This window comes from Diabrotica undecimpunctata, chromosome 10 (genome assembly GCF_040954645.1).
Source record: "Diabrotica undecimpunctata isolate CICGRU chromosome 10, icDiaUnde3, whole genome shotgun sequence".
NCBI lineage: Eukaryota > Metazoa > Arthropoda > Insecta > Coleoptera > Chrysomelidae > Diabrotica > Diabrotica undecimpunctata.
This window is the reverse complement of record NC_092812.1, coordinates 33,457,667-33,483,611: the sequence shown is the minus strand read 5'-3', so window position 1 is coordinate 33,483,611 and position 25,945 is coordinate 33,457,667. Positions and strand designations below refer to the sequence as shown.

The 25,945-nt window shown below is 31.0% G+C and overlaps 1 protein-coding gene across 2 annotated transcripts in view; it reads right to left on the bottom strand.

Moving 5' to 3' along the window:
• Positions 1 to 25,945, bottom strand: part of LOC140452141 (lachesin-like) — a 374,675-nt gene that overhangs the window by 104,930 nt on the left and 243,800 nt on the right. For both annotated transcript variants that reach the window (XM_072546233.1, XM_072546234.1), the window contains one exon: positions 11,183 to 11,390. In XM_072546233.1, coding sequence (XP_072402334.1) covers positions 11,183 to 11,390 — 208 coding nt within the window. The remainder of the gene's footprint in view (positions 1 to 11,182; positions 11,391 to 25,945) is intronic.

The window sequence follows — 25,945 nt, the reverse complement described above, 5'->3', positions numbered from 1 at the left end:
AGAAACGAAGATATTCGGAGAGAAATGGAAATCGATCTAGACATAATAGACACAATCGAAGCCAAAAGACTTAACTGGTATGAACACCTTCAGAGAATGCCTGAAAATAGATGGCCAAAAAAAAATAGAAGAATGGACTCCGCCAACTAGAAGAAAACGAGGTAGACCAAGACGATCCTGGAGAGACGATGTCGACGATGCAATGACCGCCAGAGATTTAACAACTGAAGACTGCTTCGACAGAAAACGCTGGAAATTAGGATGCGAGAAACGGCGCCAGCTGTAGAAGACTCGCTTAATATATATATATATATATATATATATATATATATATATATATATATATATATATATATATATATATATAAATGGCAACACTGCGCGCCGTCGACTGTCCACGAACCTCCGTTGGGCCGTCACCTATAAATTGTCATTATACAGTGGTTATTTAAAGCAATAACAGCGTAGATTTTTAATTGATTTTTGTAAACAAAATGTCTGTTTATATGCATAAAAAGGTTCAAATAATAAAATGGTCTGTCAATTCTGGACAACAGTGTGTAGATTCATTTTCTGTGTTTTTTGAGGGGAGACCAATTCCTTGCGTCCAGTCAATTCAGAATATTGTTAAATATTTTGAGAGTTGGTATTGCCTCAAAAATTGCAGAAAATGTCACCAGAAAATGTTGAGGAAAGAGAATACCAGAATACACAAATTTGTGCAATAATCGAGTTAGGTTCAACACGTTCAAGTAGAAGCGTTAGTAGAGAGTTAGATGTTAGCAATGTTACTGTAACGAAAGTATGGAAAAGTACGGTTACAAGAATTTTAAATATTCGAAAACTATCCAGACGACTACTTTTGAACAATGGAGTTTTGTGAAACTTTAATAACGAAGGCTTATGATGAACCAAATTTGATTAAAAACATTTTATTCACTGATGCATCTTTTGTTTCGTTAGTAGGGGGACACAATCCTTCCATTATGAGATACTAAGAGCGGGAAAACTAGCACATAAGTGTTGTTTACCGAACTCAACGTCCTAAAAAAGTTAACGTCTGGACTAACACATCTTAGGAAACCACATAATAGGTCCATTTTTTATTGAGGACTACTTAAATAGTAGAGTATACCTCGATTTGTTACAGAATCATGTTCTTCCCGCTATTCTCAATCTTTCTGAATCGAGTTATCAGTGAACCAGGCGATATTAAGTGGCCTGTGCGATCTCCAGATCTTACACCCATAGACTTCTTTTTTGGGAACGTTTAAAAAGCATCATCTATGATCGTTCTGAGGCTAGAGCCCTAAATTTCGATGAATTAAAAAACCGAATAAGAGAAGTCTCCAATTCTTTTACAGCAGAAACTCTTACATATATCCGCAGAAGTTTTTACGACAGATTGTGATACTGTTTAGCCTTAGAAGGTCAAATATTTGAATCATTTCTGTAGGGCATAAATAAATATTTCTTATTTTATTAAGAATTATTTTTTTATTTCCAATAAGGGTATATTTTTTGTTTTATCTTTTTAAAGAAATGCGCTTTTTTTTAATTCAACCACAACAATTGTTCACATCATTAAAAACCGATACAAATGCACCGCCTTATAAAGGTCAGTTTATTTTTATCGATTTTATAAGAAATGAACCGGGTATGCGTACTGAAAACAAAAATCGACGGACGGAGATGCGTTTTTATGTGTTACTAAATGGTTTTCTCGTTTTCTGTCTAGGTTTCGTGGGGGAACAAAAAATTAGAATTAACTCGTACGAGGCAATGTTGCCTATTTTAGCGCTTTATGTGGTGTGCAATATCTAATCCAAAACTTAACGTGCTGTATGTTGTTTCAAATTAAAGCAAAGAAAAAGTTATCAGTGTATTCACGTAGTTACCAATTAATCGCTAAACATTCAAATAACTTTGAAACTCTTCATTACATGTTTGACATTGTGTTGGAGATTGTAAGTTGTATCATAAACTCTTGTGCTATCAATAATTTCCAAATGGAATATAACAAATTTATTTGTATTATATCCATAAACGCAAATTAATTATCTATAAAAAGTTGTTTTTAAATATCTGTATTTGTATTTCTAGTTTATACAAATAAATTCTCAAATAAGAGCATTTATTATACTATATTAATAAAATCTAAACACAAAATTACCACAAATTACCTATGTTTTATTTCAATTGTACATAAAACATTGCATGATTGATTAAAATAATATTTGTAATATTTTAACCTACCGAACAATAACGACCGTTTTCATTTGTTATTATTTAGAATGTAGCAAGAATGTAAATATATATATATATATATATATATATATATATATATATATATATATATATATATATATATATATATATATATATATATATATATATATATATATATATTGTTATGATTGTTTATTTTGACTTTAATCTTAGTTTATTGAGCCAATAAAAAAAATATAACTTATTTGTTATCAAAAGTAAAATAAACTCCTTATATTACCTGTGTTCGATGGATTCAAAGATTTTCTAGTTGTCTTTTATCGGGATAGAGAAGAAGGATAAGAATAAAAAATATATTATCTTACAAAAATTTACGTTTTTTTATTTTATATGAACGAATAAAACAATTATCAAATTCTGTCGTTATCTTATCAATCAGCATACAAGAAAATAAATCAAATTTTTATAATAATAAGATTTTAAATCTACATACATTTATATTAAGTGAAAACCAATTTTACTTAAATTTTTCTTTACTTGAAACAAGAAACAACAAAACTTTAAACTTTTGATTAGCCTAACAAAACCTCAGTTCTTAAATTTGAATGCTAATGACCATGATGTCAAACCGATCCTTCACAGATATAAAATTATATTGTACAAAACACTTACAGCTTATTTTCTTTTTGAGTTGTATGTTGGAACATACCCAGAAAAATCCAGTCTCCTCAACGATGTGATCTCTCCTTTTTGGCACCTAGGCTCCTTCCTAACGTCTCTGCAAACCTGCTGCACTAACCAAAAACACCTGATGCACTTCTACAAAAACTCAACTACTTATTAATGACACAAGGACCTCCTTTTGTCAACTTGATGCCGTAAAACTACTTTCACAAATCTTCACAAAATGCCAACGGTAGATACAAGGACCTCTTTCAATCTACTTGCTATCTCCTTCTGCAAAACTATTCAATTCTTTTTTCTATGCCGGTATCCAACTCACGAACCACACCCTATCTTGAGACAAACGACTGTTTCCTTCGATGACCAAATTATAACTAACTTCTCCGGTTCTCATGATCGGCTCACAAATTCCCATTTAAAAACGACCGTCCAATCAAAAGCTCAAATTGTGTTTACCATGATTTTGGAAAAGCCTAATTTCGGTTTCAGAGAAAAACTAAATAGCTTACTTTAAAATTGTTTTTGTCAATACACAATTTATACATATTTCAAAAGATTAGAATATGGTCATTTAATACTCGATTATACAAACAATGAAAAGGTTAACTTACAGGTAAAATGTCTTCTAATTCTAAACAAAGGTTTTTTGATAATTTTGTTTGAAACGGAAAAAGGTCGTTTTTTCTCGGGTCGTAAATTTCTATTCTTATCTACACTAAATCTTATCTTAAATTACTATATACAATTTGTTTATATTGATATCTTAAAATTTTATTTCGATGGATTTTTTTATTTATTTTTCTTTGGTTGAGAAAGAAGAAACATAACAACATATATATATATATATATATATATATATATATATATATATTGTTAAGATATGTAAAATTGAAAATAATATTGGTTTGCTTTTAATATATTTCAAAGTACAAAATAAAAGATATTTCGAAGAAATGAAAGTCCATTATCCTGGATTACCTGTAGTAAACAAAATTTAAAGATATGCATAAATTATTTTCTTTGTAAAATATATTCGAGTGACGTGAGTGAGCTTAGTGAAATCGTGAACAATGCGAGCGGGTTTTCCAAATAGATTTGTACGTCGATATACAGTGAATAAGACAATAGAATAGAAATATTTAGAAAATATAATTCTCCGTTAGTTCTTAAAAATTTGTAGAAACCGGTTAGCATGTTAATAGTTTTTAGGAAATTTATAATTGTAGGTAAAATTGTTGTTTGTTATCTAAATGGTAGATGGGGATAAATTTAATGTGACGAACTCTGATGGGAGGAGATTGAAAAAAGTGGGATAGGTATGTAGAAATGAGAGTTTAGCTAGATTTTTGAGGGAGAAAAGATAATCAGTTTTTTCCAAGTGTTCAAGGCGAACAGTCGTTGTTCTCTGGTGGTTCTCCAGAGGTAGTCAGCAGTAGAAGTGAATGTAAGTTTTCGTGGAGTAAGTGTATCTGACGGAAGCTGATCCAGTAAAATATTGTAAGTTATATTTTTCTACTTATATTCCAAGAGTCACTGTTCAGGCCGGAACGAGAGATTCAGTTTATCGAGAGGAGAAGAGGCTAGCATCATTTGAACGATACGTGCATTTGAAGGAGATCATTAAAGACGATAGGCTCGCAATAATTTGTTGTAAGATTGATGATTACCTAGGGGACTGCTAAGAATAGATAGTGTAGGCTACAAGGAACAAGGATTTGGACAATTCATCATCAGAGAGATAGTTTTACCATTTTAACAATTGCTTTAGAAAAGATAGGAATATTTTGATCAGGAGATTTAGAACAACAATTTTGATTTGAAATTTTAATTTATATTGTATATACTATTAATTTTTGAAGGTTCACGTACGTAGAACAAAATTTTAATAATCATTATATGAGGTATTTTTATTGAAGATATTTGAGTGTGAATTTTATTTCAATATATAATGTTGTATCATATATTTTTTTATTATTCCGGTATTCTTTGGACTTTACCTATCATATGTAAAGCATATATATTGAAGCACGAGTATAACCCTGAGATAAAAAAATTAAATAGTGTGATAGAATCATAATTGCATGATTTAAATAAGTTTAATTAATTAATTCATTATTTAATTAATTGCTTGGCGCACCTCAGACTTATAATATCACATTAATATATATTGGGATTTTTCACTATTACACGATTAAAAATGCTTCATTCACGTATGGATTTCCAGATGGAAATCCTTTTCAAAATAAAGTGTCTGAAAAATTAAATAAATTGATTTTTGTACGTTTTTCTATTAATTTAATTTTATTTGATCCAGTCATAAATACAATTCAGTTATGTTTTAATTACATTTCTTTTCCACTAAAACTACCTATCCTTTGTCTGGCTAATTGGCTCGGCCAAGGCCATCAAACTAACAAAAAAAAAACTACCTATCCTTCTTCCCAAGTTTCCTCCTTGGGCCATAAGCACTCCACAAGTACAATAAAGGTAATAGTTCTATAGAAATTATTACAAAATATTTTGTATAATTGTATATTGTGTTTTGTATAATACTATACACTGTAAAATAATATAGATGTAGGCTGCTCTGTCACAACATTACAACCATCAAGTCATCCCTCATATTTTCCCTTTGCAGCGTTCACACTGGTCAGTTATTTAGCATATAAATTGTCTTAAAGCTCTCCTCCAAATAAGCTTATTCAACTTCCCAAAATAATACCAAATTTACAAGGATTTAAAATCTGCTATTAAAAGCAGAACCAGATCCATGTGACAACAACACTGGAATACTAACAGCTCAGCAATCTATACAAATTCGATCGTTCGATAAACATTTAGCTCTACAAATATCCCTATATGTAGATAAGAATTCATTATTTTTTATTCTCCAATACAAGTTACACAAACACACCGGTATCTTAGACCAAAAACCCAAAAGAAATAAAAAAAAGTGTAGCCGATAACTAGACTTGGGCAAATATCCAAAATGTATTAATATTGCATATTTTATTTGCATATAAATAAATTTTAAATAATATTTAATAACCGTAGATAATGGTATGACTAAGTGATAGGAAATTAAAATGTTTCAGTCTTAAAATATTATCAATAGTACCTATATCACAGTATAAAGAGGTTCCACCTTCCATGGAACCTCTTTATACTGTGCCTATATATACTACCTAATATTTTTGGTATTGTTGTACCAGGTAACCGACTGTAATCCCGTAATAAAAGGGTGCTTTAAAAGTTTATTGCATGAGGTATGAATAGAATTGTCCTTTGCAAATCATTTTGTTCTCAAAAGTGAAAGGGAAAACTTCAGCTTCGTCTGTCGAGCTTGTTTAATTTGTAAAATATTTTAATTTTTAACAGTTTACTGTAGTTTGTGTGCGAAATTGTAAGTACTAAATATTTAATACTTTTCTATGTTTGATATTTCTTTTAAAATATTTTAATGCTTGAATAAATTAATATTAAAAAGACGGGAATAATATAATTAAATTTTAATACAATACTATTCTTCGTTCACAAATTGTTGAGAGCACGAAATGTGCCTCAAACTCATAAAACGGTCGTAAATCATAGGCGTTCCTAAGGTGTTTATTTATTAAATAATAATATAATGTTTTAATACTGTTATATATAATATTGATAATATTTTAATACTAATATATTTAGCAAAAAAACAATTAAAACTTTCACGACTAATGTTGGTTATTATATTATATTAATAAAAATAAGAATTTAACCATTAACAATTTTGTAAATAAGAATACCTTAACTCTTTGGATATTTCAATACTAATCTTCGCGTTTAATCACTTTACTAGAAAACCTGGAATTCATATCCGAAGGTACTATTCGTTGCAAAATAATTAGGATGGAATTCCCTAGATTTTTAATAATATAATTATATTCGAAACTTAACTTGAAAGGGTGAAGTTATTACGAACGAAAACAATTTTTTTGTTTAGTACGTTTTTGATCGCATGTAATTTACGGCTCGACGGTGTGTCCGCGTCTACGGCAGTAATTAGCGTCTCGAATATTTCTTTTGCGAATTATATGCAGTGCGTGAGTGATTTTTATTCCATATACCTACGAACATATACGTACCTTTCGCTCGTGCTCGTTTTGTTGGATTGTTTGTAATGGCTTCATCATCAAGTTTTACACCGGTACTGTTGCGTACAGTCAGTAAGTCTGTCTATTCACCAAGAGAGAAGACTATTGTCCTGAATGTACACGATGCTCTGGTTTCTCAGAATCCCACAAACACTGTTCGCAACATAGTCGAAAGTTGTGCCAACATGACTGGCGTAGGAGAGTCAACTATATATAGGTTCCTATCAGAAAGAAAAAAACACGGTATAGCTAACCCAAACACAAACGAACACTTAAAGAGAGGGAAAAAGCCTATTGAAATTGATGAATTTTCCAAAAATGGTATTGGAAGGAAAAATCATGGATTTTTTTTCAAAAAAGAAATACTAAACCTAAACAAAATTTTACAAGAAATTAGAGACGACCCGGATTTGCCTCATATCGGACGAACTAAATTGTGGCAAGTTTAAAAATAATTAAATCACTTTTATTGACCGGGAGGAGATAATATGTTGGAGAAGAAATTATCTAAGATCCATACGAAAATTCCGGGCTGAAGGAAGGCCCATCTTCTACCATGATGAAAAGTGGGTAAACTCAGGTCATACTCTAAAAAAAATTTGGTCAGATAAAAATATATTAAGCTCCAGGCAAGCCTTTATGGAAGGTTGGTCTACTGGTATCTCCCCACCTTCTGGTAAAGGCAGTAGATTAATAATTTCTCACATTGGTAGTGAAAAAAGATTTGTTAAGCATGGTTTGTTGGAATTTCAGTCCAAAAGCACAAAAGACTATCACGAGGAGATGACAGCTGATGTTTTCGAAGAGTATTTTGAGCAGATGATTGAACACATACCACCAAATTTAATTATAGTATTAGATAATGCACCTTATCATTCACGACTAGTAGAAAGACTTCCAACGAATGCGTGGAAGAAACAGGATATTCTTGACTGGCTGCGGAATAAGTATCTGCCTTACGAAGATGGAATGGTAAAAGTAGAACTTTTAAAAATTGCCCGGCAACACAAATCTAAGTTAAAGAAATACGTAGTTGACAAAATGGCGGAAAGGCGAAACATCACAGTCTTTAGACTTTCACCCTACCACTGCGAAATAAATCCAATTGAACTCATTTGGGCACAAATGAAAAGTTATGTGGCTAGAAAAAATACGTCATATAAAATACAAGCTGTACGTGAATTGTTATACGAGTCTTTACAACATATTACAAAACAAAACTGGAAAGATGCAGTAAGACATGTAATAGAAGAAGAACAAAAAATGTGGGATCTTGATAACATAATTGATGCGACCGTAGAGACACAACCGCTAATTATTAACCCTCAAGACAACTCGGATTCCGAAGTTGATCCTATTTATTTTGAATTTGAATAGTTTTCTAATCGTAATTATATAAGGTAAGTAATAGTAGTTGTAATCGTAAGGTATTAAAGGGGAAAGGCGCAACATGTCGCCTGTCAAAATGTTCAATGTGTTTTAAATGTATCCAATTTTTTTCAAATCCTGAGAAAACTAAAAAGCATTTTTGAAAAATTTAAAGGCAGAATGAAATATTTATTAAAATAAATAAAAAGTTTCTTTTGCATGCAATATTTTCAATTAAAAATTATACTATATTTTTTTTTTATTTTCACCCCTGTTACATAACATATTAAAATAAACATTGTAGAAGTTTTCAGGGACTTTCTGCCCTAAGTAATAATGTAATCTTTCATTCTGCGTTTAAATTTTTCAAAAATATTTATTAGTTTTCTCAGGATTCGAAAATAATGGATACATTTAAAACACATTGAAAATTTTGCCAGGCGACATTTGGCGCATTTCCCCTTAATTAAATAAATGTATCTTTTACAAATGGCAAGAAACTTTTTATTTTTGAATAAAATAAATAAGTTTTATTAAAAAATACAATTTACATAAGTACAATTTAAAAAATAGATTTATTTAGTTCAAATAAATGTTTCAATCATATACTCTACGACACTGGTCGGTCATCTCCGTTCAAAATACCCCCGTAATAGGATTATAAGGTATTGTATTCCTTCAGATATAAGGAGGGTTAGTCGAAAACATCTTAAACCGTCAGTTTTAGGTTGGTTTTTACTATTATATCGTATTAGCTATCCTCTCTGTATTTCAGTTTTCTAATTAGGGTTAAACTTGTAGAGAGCTATCAACAAATTGTGAACTGACTTTAATACCTATTTCTGTATATTTTATTATAAAATAAATATTTTAACTATTGCTGAAATATCAGTGACTGCCATGCAATAATCGTGCAGTTACTTAAATAGAATTTCTTATATTGATGCCTTAAGTTTAAGATTATAAAGAAATCGATTCTAACTGTAGTTATTTATATTAAAAAATATATTACATGTTGCATGCGAAAAGACATTTCAGATAGATCAACATGTCAGAACTGCGTCACTTTTAACCAAAAAAGACGTAACTAAATCTGGAGAAAAATATCTAGCTTCGATTTCTTTTCGGTCACGTTCGAAAAAAGGAAACGAACAAGATACTTTTAATAAAGACTTGTGTCGTGCATTAATCTCTTTAAATATTGATTCTTCAGCAAGGTATATCGCTCATTTAATGTTTGGTGTTGTATGCTGAACAAATAGTTGGGAACTACCAGTGCCGTTTCCGATCCAATAAATCAACAACGGATCAAATCTTCACAGTCGGGCAGATTCTTGAGAAAAGGCTTGAGTTAGGAGTCGACACTCACTACATACTCGTGGATTTCAAAGTCGCATACGACTGAGTCAGACAAAACAGACAAAAACTTCTACAGGCTATGGTGGAATTTCAAATGCCGCTTCATCTTGTTCAACTATCGGAACTTACACTCACAGGCGTAGAGAGTGTAGTCAGACTCCAAAACGGCTTTTCAAGACCCTTCCATTGTAAAAATGGACTGAGACAGGGAGATTGACTATCGTGTCTCTTATTTAACCTTGCACTAGAAAAAGTAATTCGAGAGTGCAATATTAATACGAATGGCACCATCTTTAATAAATCTGTACAAGTGGTCGGATATGCAGATCACATATTGCTAGGTCCACAGAATCTCTGATCGAAGCATTTCGATCACTAAGGGCGTCTGCACTGAGAATGGGATTAAAAATAAACACACAGAAAACCAAGTATATGTATTCTACTAGATCAGGCAACCAGATACCTAGACTATTAATTAATAATCTGGAACTGGAAGGTGTGGACAACTTCGTCTACCTGGGCTCGCTGCTGATCAAAGACAACAATGTCAGCGAAGAAATTAAAAGAAGAATAGTGCTTGCCAATAAGTGCTATTATGGTTTGAGGAAACAGATGCCCTCAAAACTACCCAAAAAAATTAAAGTTACCATATATAAAACACCAATAAGGTCAGTGTTAACATACGGGTTAGAAACGTGGTCACTTACACAGAACGACCAAGAATTGCTTAAACGATCACAAAAATTTTTGACCGAAGAGGACCAGTGGGAAGACGAGCCAGAGGAAGACCAAATCTTAGGTATCAAGAGGATGATCTAAAATCCATCGGAGTTAAAGCATGGAGAAGAGTTGCCAGAGACAGGGGCGAATGAAAGATTATTCTGAAGAAGGCTTTGGCTCATAACAAGCTGTAATGCCACTGATGATGAATTACTAAAATAAACATTAATCAGTATACCATTATTAAATAATTTTTGTCCAATATTAGTATGCATATTTTCTAACAAAATGCATATTTAATGCATATTTTCTAAAAGAACTGCAAATTTATTGCTTTTTTTTGCATATTTTTGCAAGTTTACCAATACTATTACCGACGGTCTTACATCTGTAAGTTACGCAAGGTTAACCAAACACTAGAAGTGGAAATACATTTACCGTTTTAAAAAATAGTAAATTTTATGAAGATGCCACAAGAATATAGCGTCAGAACAATACAATAAGAAACAAATTATAATGAAAAAACATAGATGAAGGAAGTTCAAAGGAATAATTAACCACGAACCCCGACTAGTGCCTCTGTCATATAATTTAGCAAAAATATATATCTTTCATTCAGTTAATAAATTTTGCATGTGCATGTTTCGTAGGACATATCGTGAGCAACTTGTTTTTCAACGATTAAAACTTACCAACGACATGAAGGAATCCAAATTGCGTTTTAGCAGTAACGGTGTTGATTTGACACATATAACGACCTTTGTCTTCCTCTTGGACATTGTTAATATGAAGGAACCAAGTGCGATGCTTGTCGTGGGTGACGCTTATCCGAGGATTCCTTGTTATAACGTGGTTGTGGACTGTCAAGATTGCTGATTGTTCAAAATGCATCCAAGCAACCTAAAACAAATTAAACAGTCGTTTAAGACATATCGTTTCAGAATCATCAGATGGTTGTCAGTCTTATACAAAAAATTCAAAATAAAAAACAATCTTAGTTTTTTAACACAAATTTAAAGAAAACAAAGCTAAAACACGTTTACCTAAGTCTTTTTTGTTACCCCTGTAACATGTAAATAATATTTGTCAAGAATTTGTTAAAACAAATCTCACAAACACCAAGTAGGTACAATTTACAAATAAATCAATCAGAACACCAATATAAATGACAGATATAGCGAGAAATACTACAGACCAAATACAGACTATATATAGCAAACAGAGTAAAACCAGAGCAAATGTGGAACAAGACAAAGAAGATGATATCATTACACTATTGGACAAATATAATACCATAACTGATATCCAAGAAAATAAAATCAATCAAAATGAAACAGAGCTAAGAAAACCTAAACCACCACCAATATTTGTTTACTCTAGGTGTAAACGCCTTCCCAGAAATGAGAAAAAATTTACAGAAATAGCTGAAGCTGAACAATACGAAACTACAACTATGGCAAATAATACAGTCAAAATAAATTGTAGCGACCCAGAAATATACACAAAATTATCAAGATATATGAGAGAAAACAACATTATTTATCACACATATCAACCAAAGAAAGAAAGAGCCATCAAAATGAAACAGAAAGAAGAAAACCTAAACCACCACCAATATTTGTTTACTCTTGGTGTAAACGCCTTCCCAGAAATGAGAAAATATTTACAGAAACAGCTGAAACTGAACAATACGAAACTACAACTCTGGCAAATAATACAGTCAAAATAAATTGTAGCGACCCAGAAATATACACAAAATTATCAAGATATATGAGAGAAAACAACATTATTTATCACACATATCAACCAAAGGAAGAAAGGGCCTATAGAGTCGTAATTAAGTATCTTCACCATTCACATTTAACAGAAGACATCAAAGAAGAACTGACAAATCCGAAATACTGGAATACCAAAACAGGAATATTTAAAATAGCGTATTATCTATCGTACCATACTAACCACCCAGACAAGACTGCCCATGGAGGTACAGCAATCTTAATCAAACATTTAATGATGCAAAGTTATTTAAAAGAATGTATCCAAGCTACAGTAATTAAAGTGGGCTCATTACCTCCAAAGCACAATATTAAAAAAACAACAGATTTCGGATCCTTCTTTAATATGCTAGGCCCAAAATTTATCGTAGCTGGGAACTTTAAAAGTAAACACACTTGCTGGGGACCAAGATAATAACAACAAAAGGATGGAAGGAAGGAAGAGAGCTCTATAGCTTAATGCAAGAAAATGAATACTCACATTTATCAACAGGAACCCCAACGTACTGGCTAACGAAGCACAAAAAGAACTAGAACTCTTAGATTTTTGCATCATAAAAGGAATATCTAACATCTTTATGGACATAGTTCCAAGTTATGACCTATTGTCAGATCATTCGCAAATTATTGCAACAATTGGAAAAAATCTTGAGACCAAATATCAAAATTCACCAGGAATTGACCTAACAACACCAAAAATGCTAAAAGAATTGCCCTAAGAGGGTGTAATAATCCTTACATGCATATTTAACGCAATATTAGGTTGTAATTATTGGCTTAACAATCTCAAAAATGCAGAAAAACTTTTATTCCCAAAACCCGGAAAGGATCTCCGTAAAGTCGAATCTGATCATATTACTAGAAAAACTTTTCATAAAAAGATATAAAATACCGCAGACTGGATACCAAATTATCACTTTGGGATTGCATGTTTTGGAAAATATGTAACAATATTATTCAACAAAATAAAAAACATAATTCAGCTATTCAATTACATCTGCCTACAAAGTTGCCAAATTAACAATAACATGACATTGCATAATGTGGCCTTGGAAATACGATTTGAATACTAAATGAAATTTTTATAAGAAACAAGCAAACTACATTATCGTTAAAAATACGAGCATCAAGAACATTGAATTAAAATGTTATTCGTATTTCTCAAATGTAAACTAATACAACAAAAAGATTATTTCATATTTTTTTATTAATCATTAATTAGAATATTAAAATGCCATTATTATTATTTGTCAATTGTCATACAAGTTCTTCAGACAAGGACAGAGGAAAAACTCTCTTTTTCCTTGCCTAAGAAGTGGCGGATCCAGAAATTTTTGTCGGGAGGAATCATTGTCCCGGAGGGTGATTTTGATATAGGATTTAAATTTTTGCACCTTCAGTGACTGATCCCCAGAAATTTTTGTCTGGGGGGGGGGGTCATGGTTCTTGAGGGTGATTTTGATATAGGATTTAGATTTTTACACCTTTACGATTGATATGATTTGTGCCTCATATAAGGGAAGCATTTTCTCAATAATTATTTTAAGCGATATATTAAACCACTGAGTAGTTACTAAAACCCTAATATCCTACGGGTGCAAAGAACCGTACAACATTAATGGGTCTTAAACTTCAACCAAAAAAAATAATTTAACCCATATACTCTATGGCAGTAAAAACAAGTGTACAAGACTATTAAACCAAAGAAAAATTATTAAAATATAAATACTGAAAAATCAAGGCCTGTCAATTTAAACTAGGTATTTTAAAGACATTTAATTTAAACCCACCTATCCTATGGCTACAAAATCAATAACAAACCAAGGATAAATAAGTATAAACCAAAGTTAAGTAATTTAAATGCAATAACTCAATATAAGTGTAAATATTAATGAATGTATATAATAAACATTCCTAATAAACTCTTTCTTATCGTTGGATATACGATATTAATTTGTAAAAAAATTAATTTATTTCTTATTGCTATACGGAGTGGAAACATGGACTCTCGGAATTACAAATATGAGGCGTATAGAAGTCTTTGAAATGTGCGTTTTTCGAAGAATGTTGAAGATTGCGTGGACAGAGCACGTGACCAACAACGAGTCACTGAGAAGAATGAGGACAGAGAGAACTCCTAAATATTGTAAACAACAGACAAATGAGTTATCTAGGACATATTTACAGAGGAGAAAAATATAACTTTCAAGGACTCATAATGGAAGAGAAGGTAGAAGGAAAATGAGGTCCAGGAAAAAGAAAATGCTCCTGGCTGAAGAATGTAAGAGACTAGACAGGTATGCACACATTCGATACTAAGAACAGCTCAAGATAGAGAGCAATTTACTGTCCGTAATGAAGAAGGAACCTTAAAAAGAAGTGTAAACAGCATTTTATTTAAATTAATTTATTCAACAAAAAACATAATATAATATTATGTTAATATTATTAAAAATAGTTATTTCTATAATTAAGCATATTATGCTACAAGTGAGTGAAATATTCTTTTACTCGGTATTGAATATAAGATAAATATAAGATAAGTAAATATTATATAATTTTATAAAATGTATTCTTAGCGCCTATCCAATTTAGCAAATCGCTCTACGATTGCATCAACATCTAGAGAAATTTTAAGATGCACATTGATGAGTGCTAAGTCAGTTAACCTTTCCTCCGAAATTCTATTTCTAAGCCAAGTCTTTGTAATTAATATTTGCAGAAATATTCTGATATTTGGATACATATAAATACAGCTATTTCCTTTACTTCATAGTAAAGTTTGCTAAAAACAAATTCAGCATTTGATCATTTATTTTAAAGAATGCATTTAGTGTCCTCTGTGGCCTCTATCTAGAGATTTAAATCTAATTGTGTTGACTGAAGAAGACGACTAAGAGATACATTTTAACCTAAAACATCACTAAGCCAAACTACTGAAATGAGAAATTCTTCCAGGTAGAAATCATTTCAAGAGCAATGTATATTTTGATGATTGATTCGCCCTGAAACTGAAGATGATCTTCATACCTTTCAACCCAACGAGTTTCACAAATACCTTGGACAACAGCCCCTGTTCCTTTATTTGTATTCACTAACGTACCAGACAGAGCTAATGGAACAACAATATTCACTTTGATATTTATTATAGATAAATATAAAATTTAGCACACAGTCTCAACAATTATTATACATATTCAAATTACAAACAACCAATTCGTAGACAAAACTGAAGATAAGAAATACCAAATTCAAAACAAAAATGTGCTGATTTCATGCAAAAAGTCATGTCATGTACATTAAATGAGAAATAATGTAAGGGCGGTAATTCTATCTCATCGATAATAATCGAACGATTGTCTGGCACTCAATTGACGAATTGACAAAATTTGAAAATCGCGTACCTCTGAATTCGCAGATATCGGGGTAGCTTTAGTCGAGGTATTATTGTATTCAGAATTGTTGATTTTTTTAAAGAGCAATCTAAAAAGGCTTCCGCATAATTCTACAATAATTCCTAGAATAAATGAGTTTGAATCATTTCAACTCTTGACTTCCTGCTTATAGGGTTGATGGGTTTTAAATTATTTTTTTAGGATTAGGTATTTGGTTGATATTTAATTTTGTTGGGAGGGGATGACCCCCGTAAATCCCCCTTTGATCCGCTACTGTGTAATACGCGAAGTTCGGGTAGATGGCGTATCAAAAATAATATATATTTTTTTTATAATTTAAAAAATAATAAATTTTCTGTGAATTCAATAATCATAATTTAGAAAATAAACTTAAATAAATTTAAGTATTTAACGTATATTCGTTTCAACTATGTTTTTTCAAATTTCATGAATTATATAATACAAATATTTGACATTTGACAAGTTGAACATCACCCCACCAATCCACGTGACCCACGCCACCACGCCGCGCGAAAATTTCTCATTGTTAGGTTATCTAGAAGCTGGAAGTTCCTTTGTTATAAAGACGTTGTACTGTTACCACGTAAATAAAAGTGAATTTGCAGTTATTCAATAACTAATCAGTTAATAAATACCAAAGGAGAATACCAAGTTGTAGTAAAATGAGTGATCCTAACAAAAAACCACCAAGAAAGGTTGGAGAACCATCTAAACCTTATCCTGATCAACGCGATCTTGGTTTACTGAGAGCAAGTGGAAGCCTTGACCTGGAAGAGTGGTACCCGGGGTCCCGCATACCCTTAAGAAGAAGATTAAGAACTCTTTCGACCCCGGAGCCTGAAAGGCCACGAGAAGACCTAAACGCCCCGCAGGAAGAGCAGCGCGTACATTTAAGAAGGAGTGCCAGAACAGCTACGAACCAGTTCTCGCTACCAGGGGAAAATCCTAATCTTATCGGAGATAATCCCGATAATCCATTACAAAGAGTGATACCTCTTCGCAGACAACACAATCAACTTCCTCATGGAAGAAACCTGAACGTTGCAGGAGGCCCTCCTGATGTAGATGAACCAAACCCGAACAATGAGCAAGCACCACCTGATGTAAATGAACCAAACCCGGAGATTGTGCAAGCACCCGCTGAGGTAAATGAACCAAACCCGAACATTGTGCAAGAAGGAGCCCCTGATGTAAATGAAGCAAACCCGAATATTGTGCAAGCACCCCCTGAGGTAAATGAACCAAACCCGATTATGGAAGAAGTACCAGCTGATATAGTTGAACTATATCTGAACATTGTGCAAGGAATCCCGGATGTAAATGAAGATAATGAATAATTCAACAGCCTAAAGTTATATGTTAAAGTGATTTCTATGTTTATTCAGGCTGAACCATTATTTCATTTGTGGTATTAGTGTACAATGTTTTGTAAGTATAACTAATATGTAAAGTTCATTCAATGTTTCGTATCACTATGTTCGTTTTTCAAAGAAAATAATTGTAAAAAAATCAATAAATGTTCTAAAGTATTTTGTCTTTTATTAATTCTTGGGGCATACTTCAAATTTGGTCCCGGTGAAGATAGCCTCAAATTAGCTGTCAATTGTCATTGCATTGGCAGTGTTGGCATGTTGTAATATATATGATATATGCTTCAAATACAAAGAGAGAGAGCTTTTAGTAAATTTTTATTATATTATTTTATGAATTCTGCAATTTTATAATTTATATAAAACACGAATGAATTAATATTTGTTTCTTTTGATATTAATTGCAGCGTTGATTGAGGGTTATTCAATCAACGATTGTAGTTAATAGTCAGAACTCTTAAACCACCAGTTGCCAGATGTCTTTTTAAGTTTATTATTTATACTGACATTTTACTATTTATTTTAAAACTATTTACTTTTTCTTCTTCTTTAAGTCTCATCTGATCATATTACTAGAAGTACTTTTCATAAAAAGATATAAAATACCGCAGACTGGATACCAAATTATCACTTTGGGATTGCATGTTTTGGAAAATATGTAACAATATTATTCAACAAAATAAAAAACATAATTCAGCTTTTCAATTACATCTGCCTACAAAGTTGCCAAATTTACGATAACATGACATTGTATAATGTGGCCTTGAAAATACGATTTGAATACTAAATGAATTTTTTATAAGAAACAAGCAAGTACATTATCGTTAAAAATACGAGCATCAAGAACATTAAATTAAAATGTTATTCGTATTTCTCAAATGTAAACTAATACAACAAAAAGAGTATTTCATATTTTTTTATTAATCATTAATTAGAATATTAAAATGCCATTATTATTATTTGACAGTATTTGTCAATTGTCATAGAAGTTCTTCAGACAGGGAAAGAGGAAAAACTCTCGTTTTCCTTGTCTAAGCAGTGGCGGATTCAGAAATTTTTGTCGGGATGAATCATGGGCTTTGAGGGTGATTTTGATATTGGATTTAGATTTTTACACCTTTACGATTGATATGATTTGTGCCTCATGTAAGGGAATCATGTAAGGGAAGCATTTTCTTAATAATTATTTTAAGCGATATATTAAAATAATGAGAAGTTACTAAAACCCAAATATCCTACGGGTGCAAAGAACCGTACAACATTAAGGGGTCTTAAACTTCAACCAAAAAAAAAAATCTGTGACATATTTACTCTATGACAGTAAAATCAAGTGTACAAGACTATTAAAATATTGTTCTGAAGCTATTTTCTTGTGGCATTTTAAATTAATTACTATTTAAATGGGAATAAGCCACAATTAAAGGTTAAAATACGTTTATTGACGTTTCAATTTCCACTTCGGAAATCGTTCTCAAAATACAAACATTAGTAAATTAAACAAATTTTGTTTTTTGTTACTTAGTGAAAAATTCTTCTAATAATTTAATTTTATCTGACTCATCTATATTGACAATTCAGACATACATTATACATTTTAAAGTAGACGACTTTAAAATGATATTGCCAATATTGTTGAGTTGCGTTCCTGGGACGACTTTACTTATAAGATAGTTCATTCGATTACATGAAATCAACTTTAACTTGAGAATATCCGTCAGAAAAGATCATAACATGTAATTCGTCTTTAAAAAGACAAATACATGCCATGATGACAGTAAAATTCTCCTGTTAGTGATTCCATAGTAAATTATGAGGGAAAACCAGGAAAAAACCTCATAATACTATCCCGACATGGTAAGTATTTGATCGTGCATTTAGTTTACCTTCAATAAACACCAAATTCCGATTTTATATGTTTGTTATTTAAAAAACATAAATGATGTATTCTCTATATGTTACTGACTTACCAATACTGGTATTTTCCTTTTAATAACTTCGTCTTTCAATATGGGTAACCAGATCCTACTACATTCTACCGAGGAATTCGCGACACAATTGGTCTCATTTAGCATAATTAGAGCCGCTTCTTTGATTTTTCTCTTTTTACCATCCATTTCTTTTAGGACTATATTTGAATCATTCCATTGAACCCTATGTTCATTATCCCATGCGTGTTTACATATTTGAGATTTATCAAATTCTCTATTTTTAATATAGGATTGATGTTCACTTATTCTAACATTTAATGGTCTTGATGTTTCACCTAAATATAACTGATCGCATTCACAAGGTATTTTATAAATGCAATTCTTTGTCCTTTCTTGTTCATTGTTAGGTTTGGTTTTGGACAAAATAGATCTCAACGTGTTGGTTGTTTTGAATGTTGTTGAAATGTTGAATTTATTTCCTATCCTTTTAAGCTTTTCCGATAATCCTTTTATGTATGGTATTGTTATTTTCCTCGTATTATTCCTTGTATATGCTGTAGGATCTCGTTCTAAGTTGTTTTGTTCTATTCAATCGATTGTTGAAAATTCCTTATTTATAAACGATAAAGGATAATCATTTTTTAATAAAACAGATGTTAACAAATGTTTTTCTTCCAAGAATGAATTTTTGTTAGAACAAGTAATTTTGGCTCTATCGTGTAAGGATTTAATAATTCCCTTTTTAATATTAATATTGTGATTTGATTTTGAAATTTAAATATCTGTTGGTGTGTGTTGGTTTTCTATACACCTGAGTTTCATATTCAGTATCGTTCTTAGAGATTAAAACATCCAGAAAAGGTAATGTGTTATTATATTCCTTTTCCATGGTAAATTTTATTGTGTCTTGTTTATCGTTTATATTATTTAGGAATGTGTCCAACAACTCTGATCCATGAGGCCATATTGAGAATACATCATCTACATATCTCCACCATACTGAGGGTTTTAAATTTTGTTTAGAAATAATATTTGTTTCAAAATCTTCCATAAATATATCGGCTAATAATGGAGATAAACTAGAGCCCATTGCTAGTCCAAAACTTTGTTTATAGCATTCATTATTTAGTTGAAAGTATGTATTATCAGTACATAATGTTATTAACTCCATTATAGCTGATTATATATATATATATATATATATATATATATATATATATATATATATATATATATATATATATATATATAATTATATATGTATATATATATATATATATATAATTGTGGCTTATTCCCATTTAAATAGTAATTAAGACTATTAAACCAAAGAAAAGTTATTAAAATATAAATAGTAAAAAATCAAGGCCTGTCAATTTAAACTAGGTATTTTAAAGACATTTAATTTAAAGCCACCTATCCTATGGCTACAAAATTAAGAACAAACCAAGGATAAATAAGTATAAACCAAAGTTAAGTAATTTAAATGCAATAACTCAATATAAGTGTAAATATTAATGAATGTATATAATAAACATTCCTAATAAACTTTTTCTTATCGTTGAATATCTGATATTAATTTTCAAAAAAATTAATTTATTCCTTATTGTTATATGGAGTGGAAACATAGACTCTCGGAATTACAAATATGAGGCGTATAGAAGTCTTTGAAATGTGTGTCTTTCGAAGGATGTTGAAGATACAAGCCGGTCACGGGAGGAATGATTCCTACTGTGGCGCACCAAGCGGAAATATATCAAACTCATTATTGACAAGTTCCGTTTTATTTTGAATTTGAATTTTGAAAATAACCTAGAACTTTTATACCTAATGTACTCTTTTATTGTTTTATAATTATTCGTACTGTGAATTTTATATCCTGGATTTTATTTTCGGCTACTTCGAGGTTTTGTGTTTGTATTATAATATATTATATTTATAATGGAAACAAAAGCAGTGACAAGAAACCTTTCTTGTCACTGCTTTTGTTTTTCTAATTTCTAATTTCTAATTTGAATAAACATATTAAACTCTTACATGGAGCAGAACCGGCTACAACAAGTCGAAAAAAATCTTTAGTGTGTACCTCTTGCTTTCGGATTCTCTTCACATACTCCGAATACAGAAATCACTTAATTACAGATCACAAACTTGAGCTGTTTAAGGAAGAAAAGGAATTCGAAAACTATGCAGGTTAGTGTTATTTATTAATAGCTAATTATATGAACTAACGAAATATTTTTTTAGATTTTAGAACATAGAAAGAGACTATTGAGAAAAACATGAAATGCTCTTATGTAAAAACCACTGGTAAAAAAATAACTAGCAAAATAGAAAAGTCATACTATATTTGTCATAGGTCATTTAAAGCAAGCAGATATATGTCTACGTCTCAAAACAATAGACAGAAATTTTTAAAATCTCTGTCTGGGTTTGAAAAAAAATGGGTTTTCTAAGTTAGATGTTACTTGTCCTTCAACTTTGGATTTAATATGTAATGGAAATCAGTTAAAGGCCACTTTGTATACGCCTCATTTTGGCCATAATTGTAATTTAACCCATATACATTTGACTAAAACTGAAAGAAAACAAATAGCAGGTATGTTTCATTTTTTTCTAATGTAATGTTGTATTAACTTTGCATTTTTTTATTTTAAGGAAAAATCTCTGAAGGTGTGTCATTCCAAAAAATCCTAGATGATATTCGTAATGGGATTTACTCTGAAGAATCCCTTGGACGACTCAGTCTTTTCGATCGCCAAGACTTGAGAAATATAACCAGGGATTTTTCTTTAAAAGAATATGTTCAGCTACATCAGAATGATGTCATAGGCATTCGTTTATGGGTTGAACGATTAAGGTCTCTAAAAGATGAATTTTTAATTATATTTTACACAGAGCAAGGCTCAGATGATCTCCCTAATGTATTCAACATAAATGATTTTGCATTAATATTCATGACGAAATTTCAAGAAAAACAATTGAAACTGTTTGGCTCAGACAAAATATGTGCGGACTCAACGCATGGAACTACAAGTTATGATTTCTTATTAACACTTATGGTTGTGGATGAATTTGGAGAATGGGTGCCTACTGCTTTCTTGCTTTCAAACAGGGCAGATACCAATGTTTTTAAATTTAACAAACACATTTTTTAAATTCTATTAAAGAACAAACTGGTGACATCAAATGTAAAGTGTTTATGTCTGATGATGCTCCAGAATTTTTTAATGCGTGGACTAATATTATGAGTAAACCAGATAATCACCTCCTTTGTGCTTGGCACATCGATAGAAATTGGCGTAAGAACTTGAATAAAATTAAAGGTGATCAAGTGATGAAAGCAAAAGTGTATAAGTACTTGCGTTTGTTATTACAGTCAACTGATCCTGCCGATTTTCAAGAATTGCTAAATTTTGTATTATCTGAATTATTTGCTTGTGAGGATACTGAGGCTTTTGGTCAATACTTCCAAACTTACTATGCTGGTCATTGTCATTTATGGGCATATTGTTACAGAAAAGGACTGGGCATTAACACAAATATGTACTTAGAAGCCATTGCATCGAACACTGAAACATGTATATTTTCAAGGAAAAAAGAATAAAAGGGTAGACACTTGTTTGTATGCTCTCTTAAACTTGGTAAGTGATGTAGTAATAAAAAAAATTGAAAAAAAAGTCAAAGGTAATAACTCATATAGAATGAATTTAATAAGGAAATCACATGTAAGAAGTAAGGATATTGAATTGAAAGACATCTGCAAAATAGATGAAAATAACTGGAAAGTAAAATCAGTTCAAAATAATACAGAGTATAATTGATGGATTCGACCGTTACTTGATGGAAATTCATTTTATGTAACAATAAAACACTGAAAACTTTGTTTTCAAAACTTCCACAAAATTTATTTTAAATTCTTATCACTACAGCTGTTTCGGCTGATTGCCTTTCTCAAGTGATCTGTTTTTGGCATGGGTTTACACTTTATAGTCTCTAATGAAATAGGTTGAGGAGGGGAGAACTGTTTGTCTCAAGCTGGTCATTCAGAATTATATCTGTGTTTTTTAATTTGTTGATTTCCATAGATTCTAACAAAGATAGCTTAAGGCCTTTATTTTGAATGTGTAGAATTTTAAATTCGTCATTAAAAGAATGATTATGATCTAGAAGGTGAAGTGCGTATGTAGAATCTGTTTTTCTATTATTGAAAGCCCTTTTATGTTCTGCTATTCGTTTATTAAAATTTCTACCTGTTTGACCAATTTAAGTTTTTGGGCAGTCGCCACATTTAAGTTTGTACACACCACTGTGTAAGTGTTTTTTATGTTGGCTCTTATTGTTTTTAATATATTTGCCTAGGTTGTTATTTGTTCTGAAAGCTGGTGTTATTCCTTTCTTTTTTATGTGTTTGGCTATTTTTGTTGATATTTTGCCTGTATATGTAATCGAGCAGAAGGTACTGGGTTTTTTCTCTGGTGGTAGAAATACTAAGTTCAGGGCTTTCTTGTGTAGTTTTTGATTTAATATTTTATTAATTGTTTGTTCGTTGTATCCATTGTTTGCATAAACCAAGACTACTTTGAATTTAATAATGAATTATATACAAATAACAGTGCAGGACTTATAATGGGCAATCCTCTAAGCCCATTGCTATCAGATATTTTTATGGATCATCTAGAGACAAAGATTTCAAAACACCCCATATTCAAACAGTTTTTATATTGGTGGAGATACGTAGACGGCGTACTGGTATGTTTCACAGGAACTAACAGGCAACTCGACCAATTTTTATCGTATATTAATTCTCTTCATAGTCATATTGAATTTACAATAGAAACAGAACAAAATCAATCCATAAATTTTTTAGATTTAAAAATTACCAGACTTAAAAACAAACATGACTTCTCCATATTTCATAAACCTACCCATACTGTCACGACTATTCACAATTCATCATCCCATCCCACACAACATAAACTGGCAGCCTATCATAGTATGTTACATAGATTAACAGCAATTCCTATGTCAAAATACAATTTTGAGACAGAATTAAATATCATTAAGCAAATAGCAGTAAACAATGGATACAACGAACAAACAATTAATAAAATGTTAAATCAAAAACTACACAAGAAAGCCCTGAACTTAGTATTTCCACCACCAGAGAAAAAACCCAGTACCTTCTGCTCGATTACATATACGGGCAAAATATCAACAAAAATAGCCAAACACATAAAAAAGAAAGGAATAACACCAGCTTTCAGAACAAATAACAACCTAGGCAAATATATTAAAAACAATAAGAGCCAACATAAAAAACACTTACACAGTGGTGTGTACAAACTTAAATGTGGCGACTGCCCAAAAACTTACATTGGTCAAACAGGTAGAAATTTTAATAAACGAATAGCAGAACATAAAAGGGCTTTCAATAATAGAAAAACAGATTCTACATACGCACTTCACCTTCTAGATCATAATCATTCTTTTAATGACGAATTTAAAATTCTACACATTCAAAATAAAGGCCTTAAGCTATCTTTGTTAGAATCTATGGAAATCAACAAATTAAAAAACATAAATATAATTCTGAATGACCAGCTTGAGACAAACAGTTCTCCCCTCCTCAACCTATTTCATTAGAGACTATAAAGTGTAAACCCATGCCAAAAACAGATCACTTGAGAAAGGCAATCAGCCGAAACAGCTGTGGTGATAAGAATTTAAAATAAATTTTGTTGAAGTTTTGAAAACAAAGTTTTCAGTGTTTTATTGTTACAATACAGAGTATCATGTTCAAAAGGTAAATGAGTGTTTAAAAATAAATAAAAGTTGTCATATTTTTTGCAACGAATGTAAGACTTATTAGTTATTAGAAATAATTTCCAGCCATCAATACCCATTCAAAAAACTGAGACATAAACTGATGATATTATCCATACTGTGGTAAACGAAAGTATGATTAACAAAGGAGATTATGAAAACCAAGATCTTAAAGTTAAGCTGGATATAATATATGAATTAATTTCTTCAAAAAAACTAACTTCTGATGTTAAATTATTGAAAGTTGGAAAAATGATGGACACTATACTAAGTTTGATTGAAAAAGAAGGTAAGACATTAAAAGATGTTTACAATTAGCCTGGCAATAAGAAATATGAAAAACAAGTGAGGTTTGTTAGTACTAAGAAAAAACAAACTCCAAAATCTGAAAATTTACTTCAAAAACCAAGTACCTCTGACATCAGGTTACTACTACAAGATTGTGAAAATAAAATCAGTGAAAACGATCACTCGTATACAAAAGAAATAGGGATTTTTTATGAATAAAAAAATTTCACATTTTTATACCTATGTTAGATTTAATTTTTAATTAAATATTTTATATCTATCCATCATGTTGTTCTGCTTTATTGTGTTTTGCTATTATTTGTAGGTAGTAATTAATAAAATTTAGTTTTTTTTGTTATTTATTACATTAACAATGCACCTAATCCTAAGACTAACCAGCATTTTATGTTTAACTTAATCTACTACTGTAGTTTCCTAGGTATTCCCAAGGGTTCACCTTAGAATCTAATAATTATTGTTGCACACTTCACTGTTGTGGCTAGGTTAACTGCCCGAATTTAAACTGACAGTGACATTTATAGATTGATCACTATCACACAAGTTCAAAAGGTTTGGTGGGTTTGAGCCTGCGGACTAGGTCTTGATTATCTAAAAGTTCTAACACTTCCCTGTTTGTATGGTTGTGGAGTCAGTTTTCGTGACCTTTGACAATCTTCTTTATTTCTTCTTTAATTGTTATTATACAAAGTTCCCGTTGTAGATCTTTGTTGCGGATATACAATGGGGCGTTTACTATGTTTCTTAGTATTCGGTTTTGGACTCTTTGAAGGAAAGCATAGTTACTCTCACTAGTACAAATCCATAACTGTAAACCATAGGACCATACTGGTT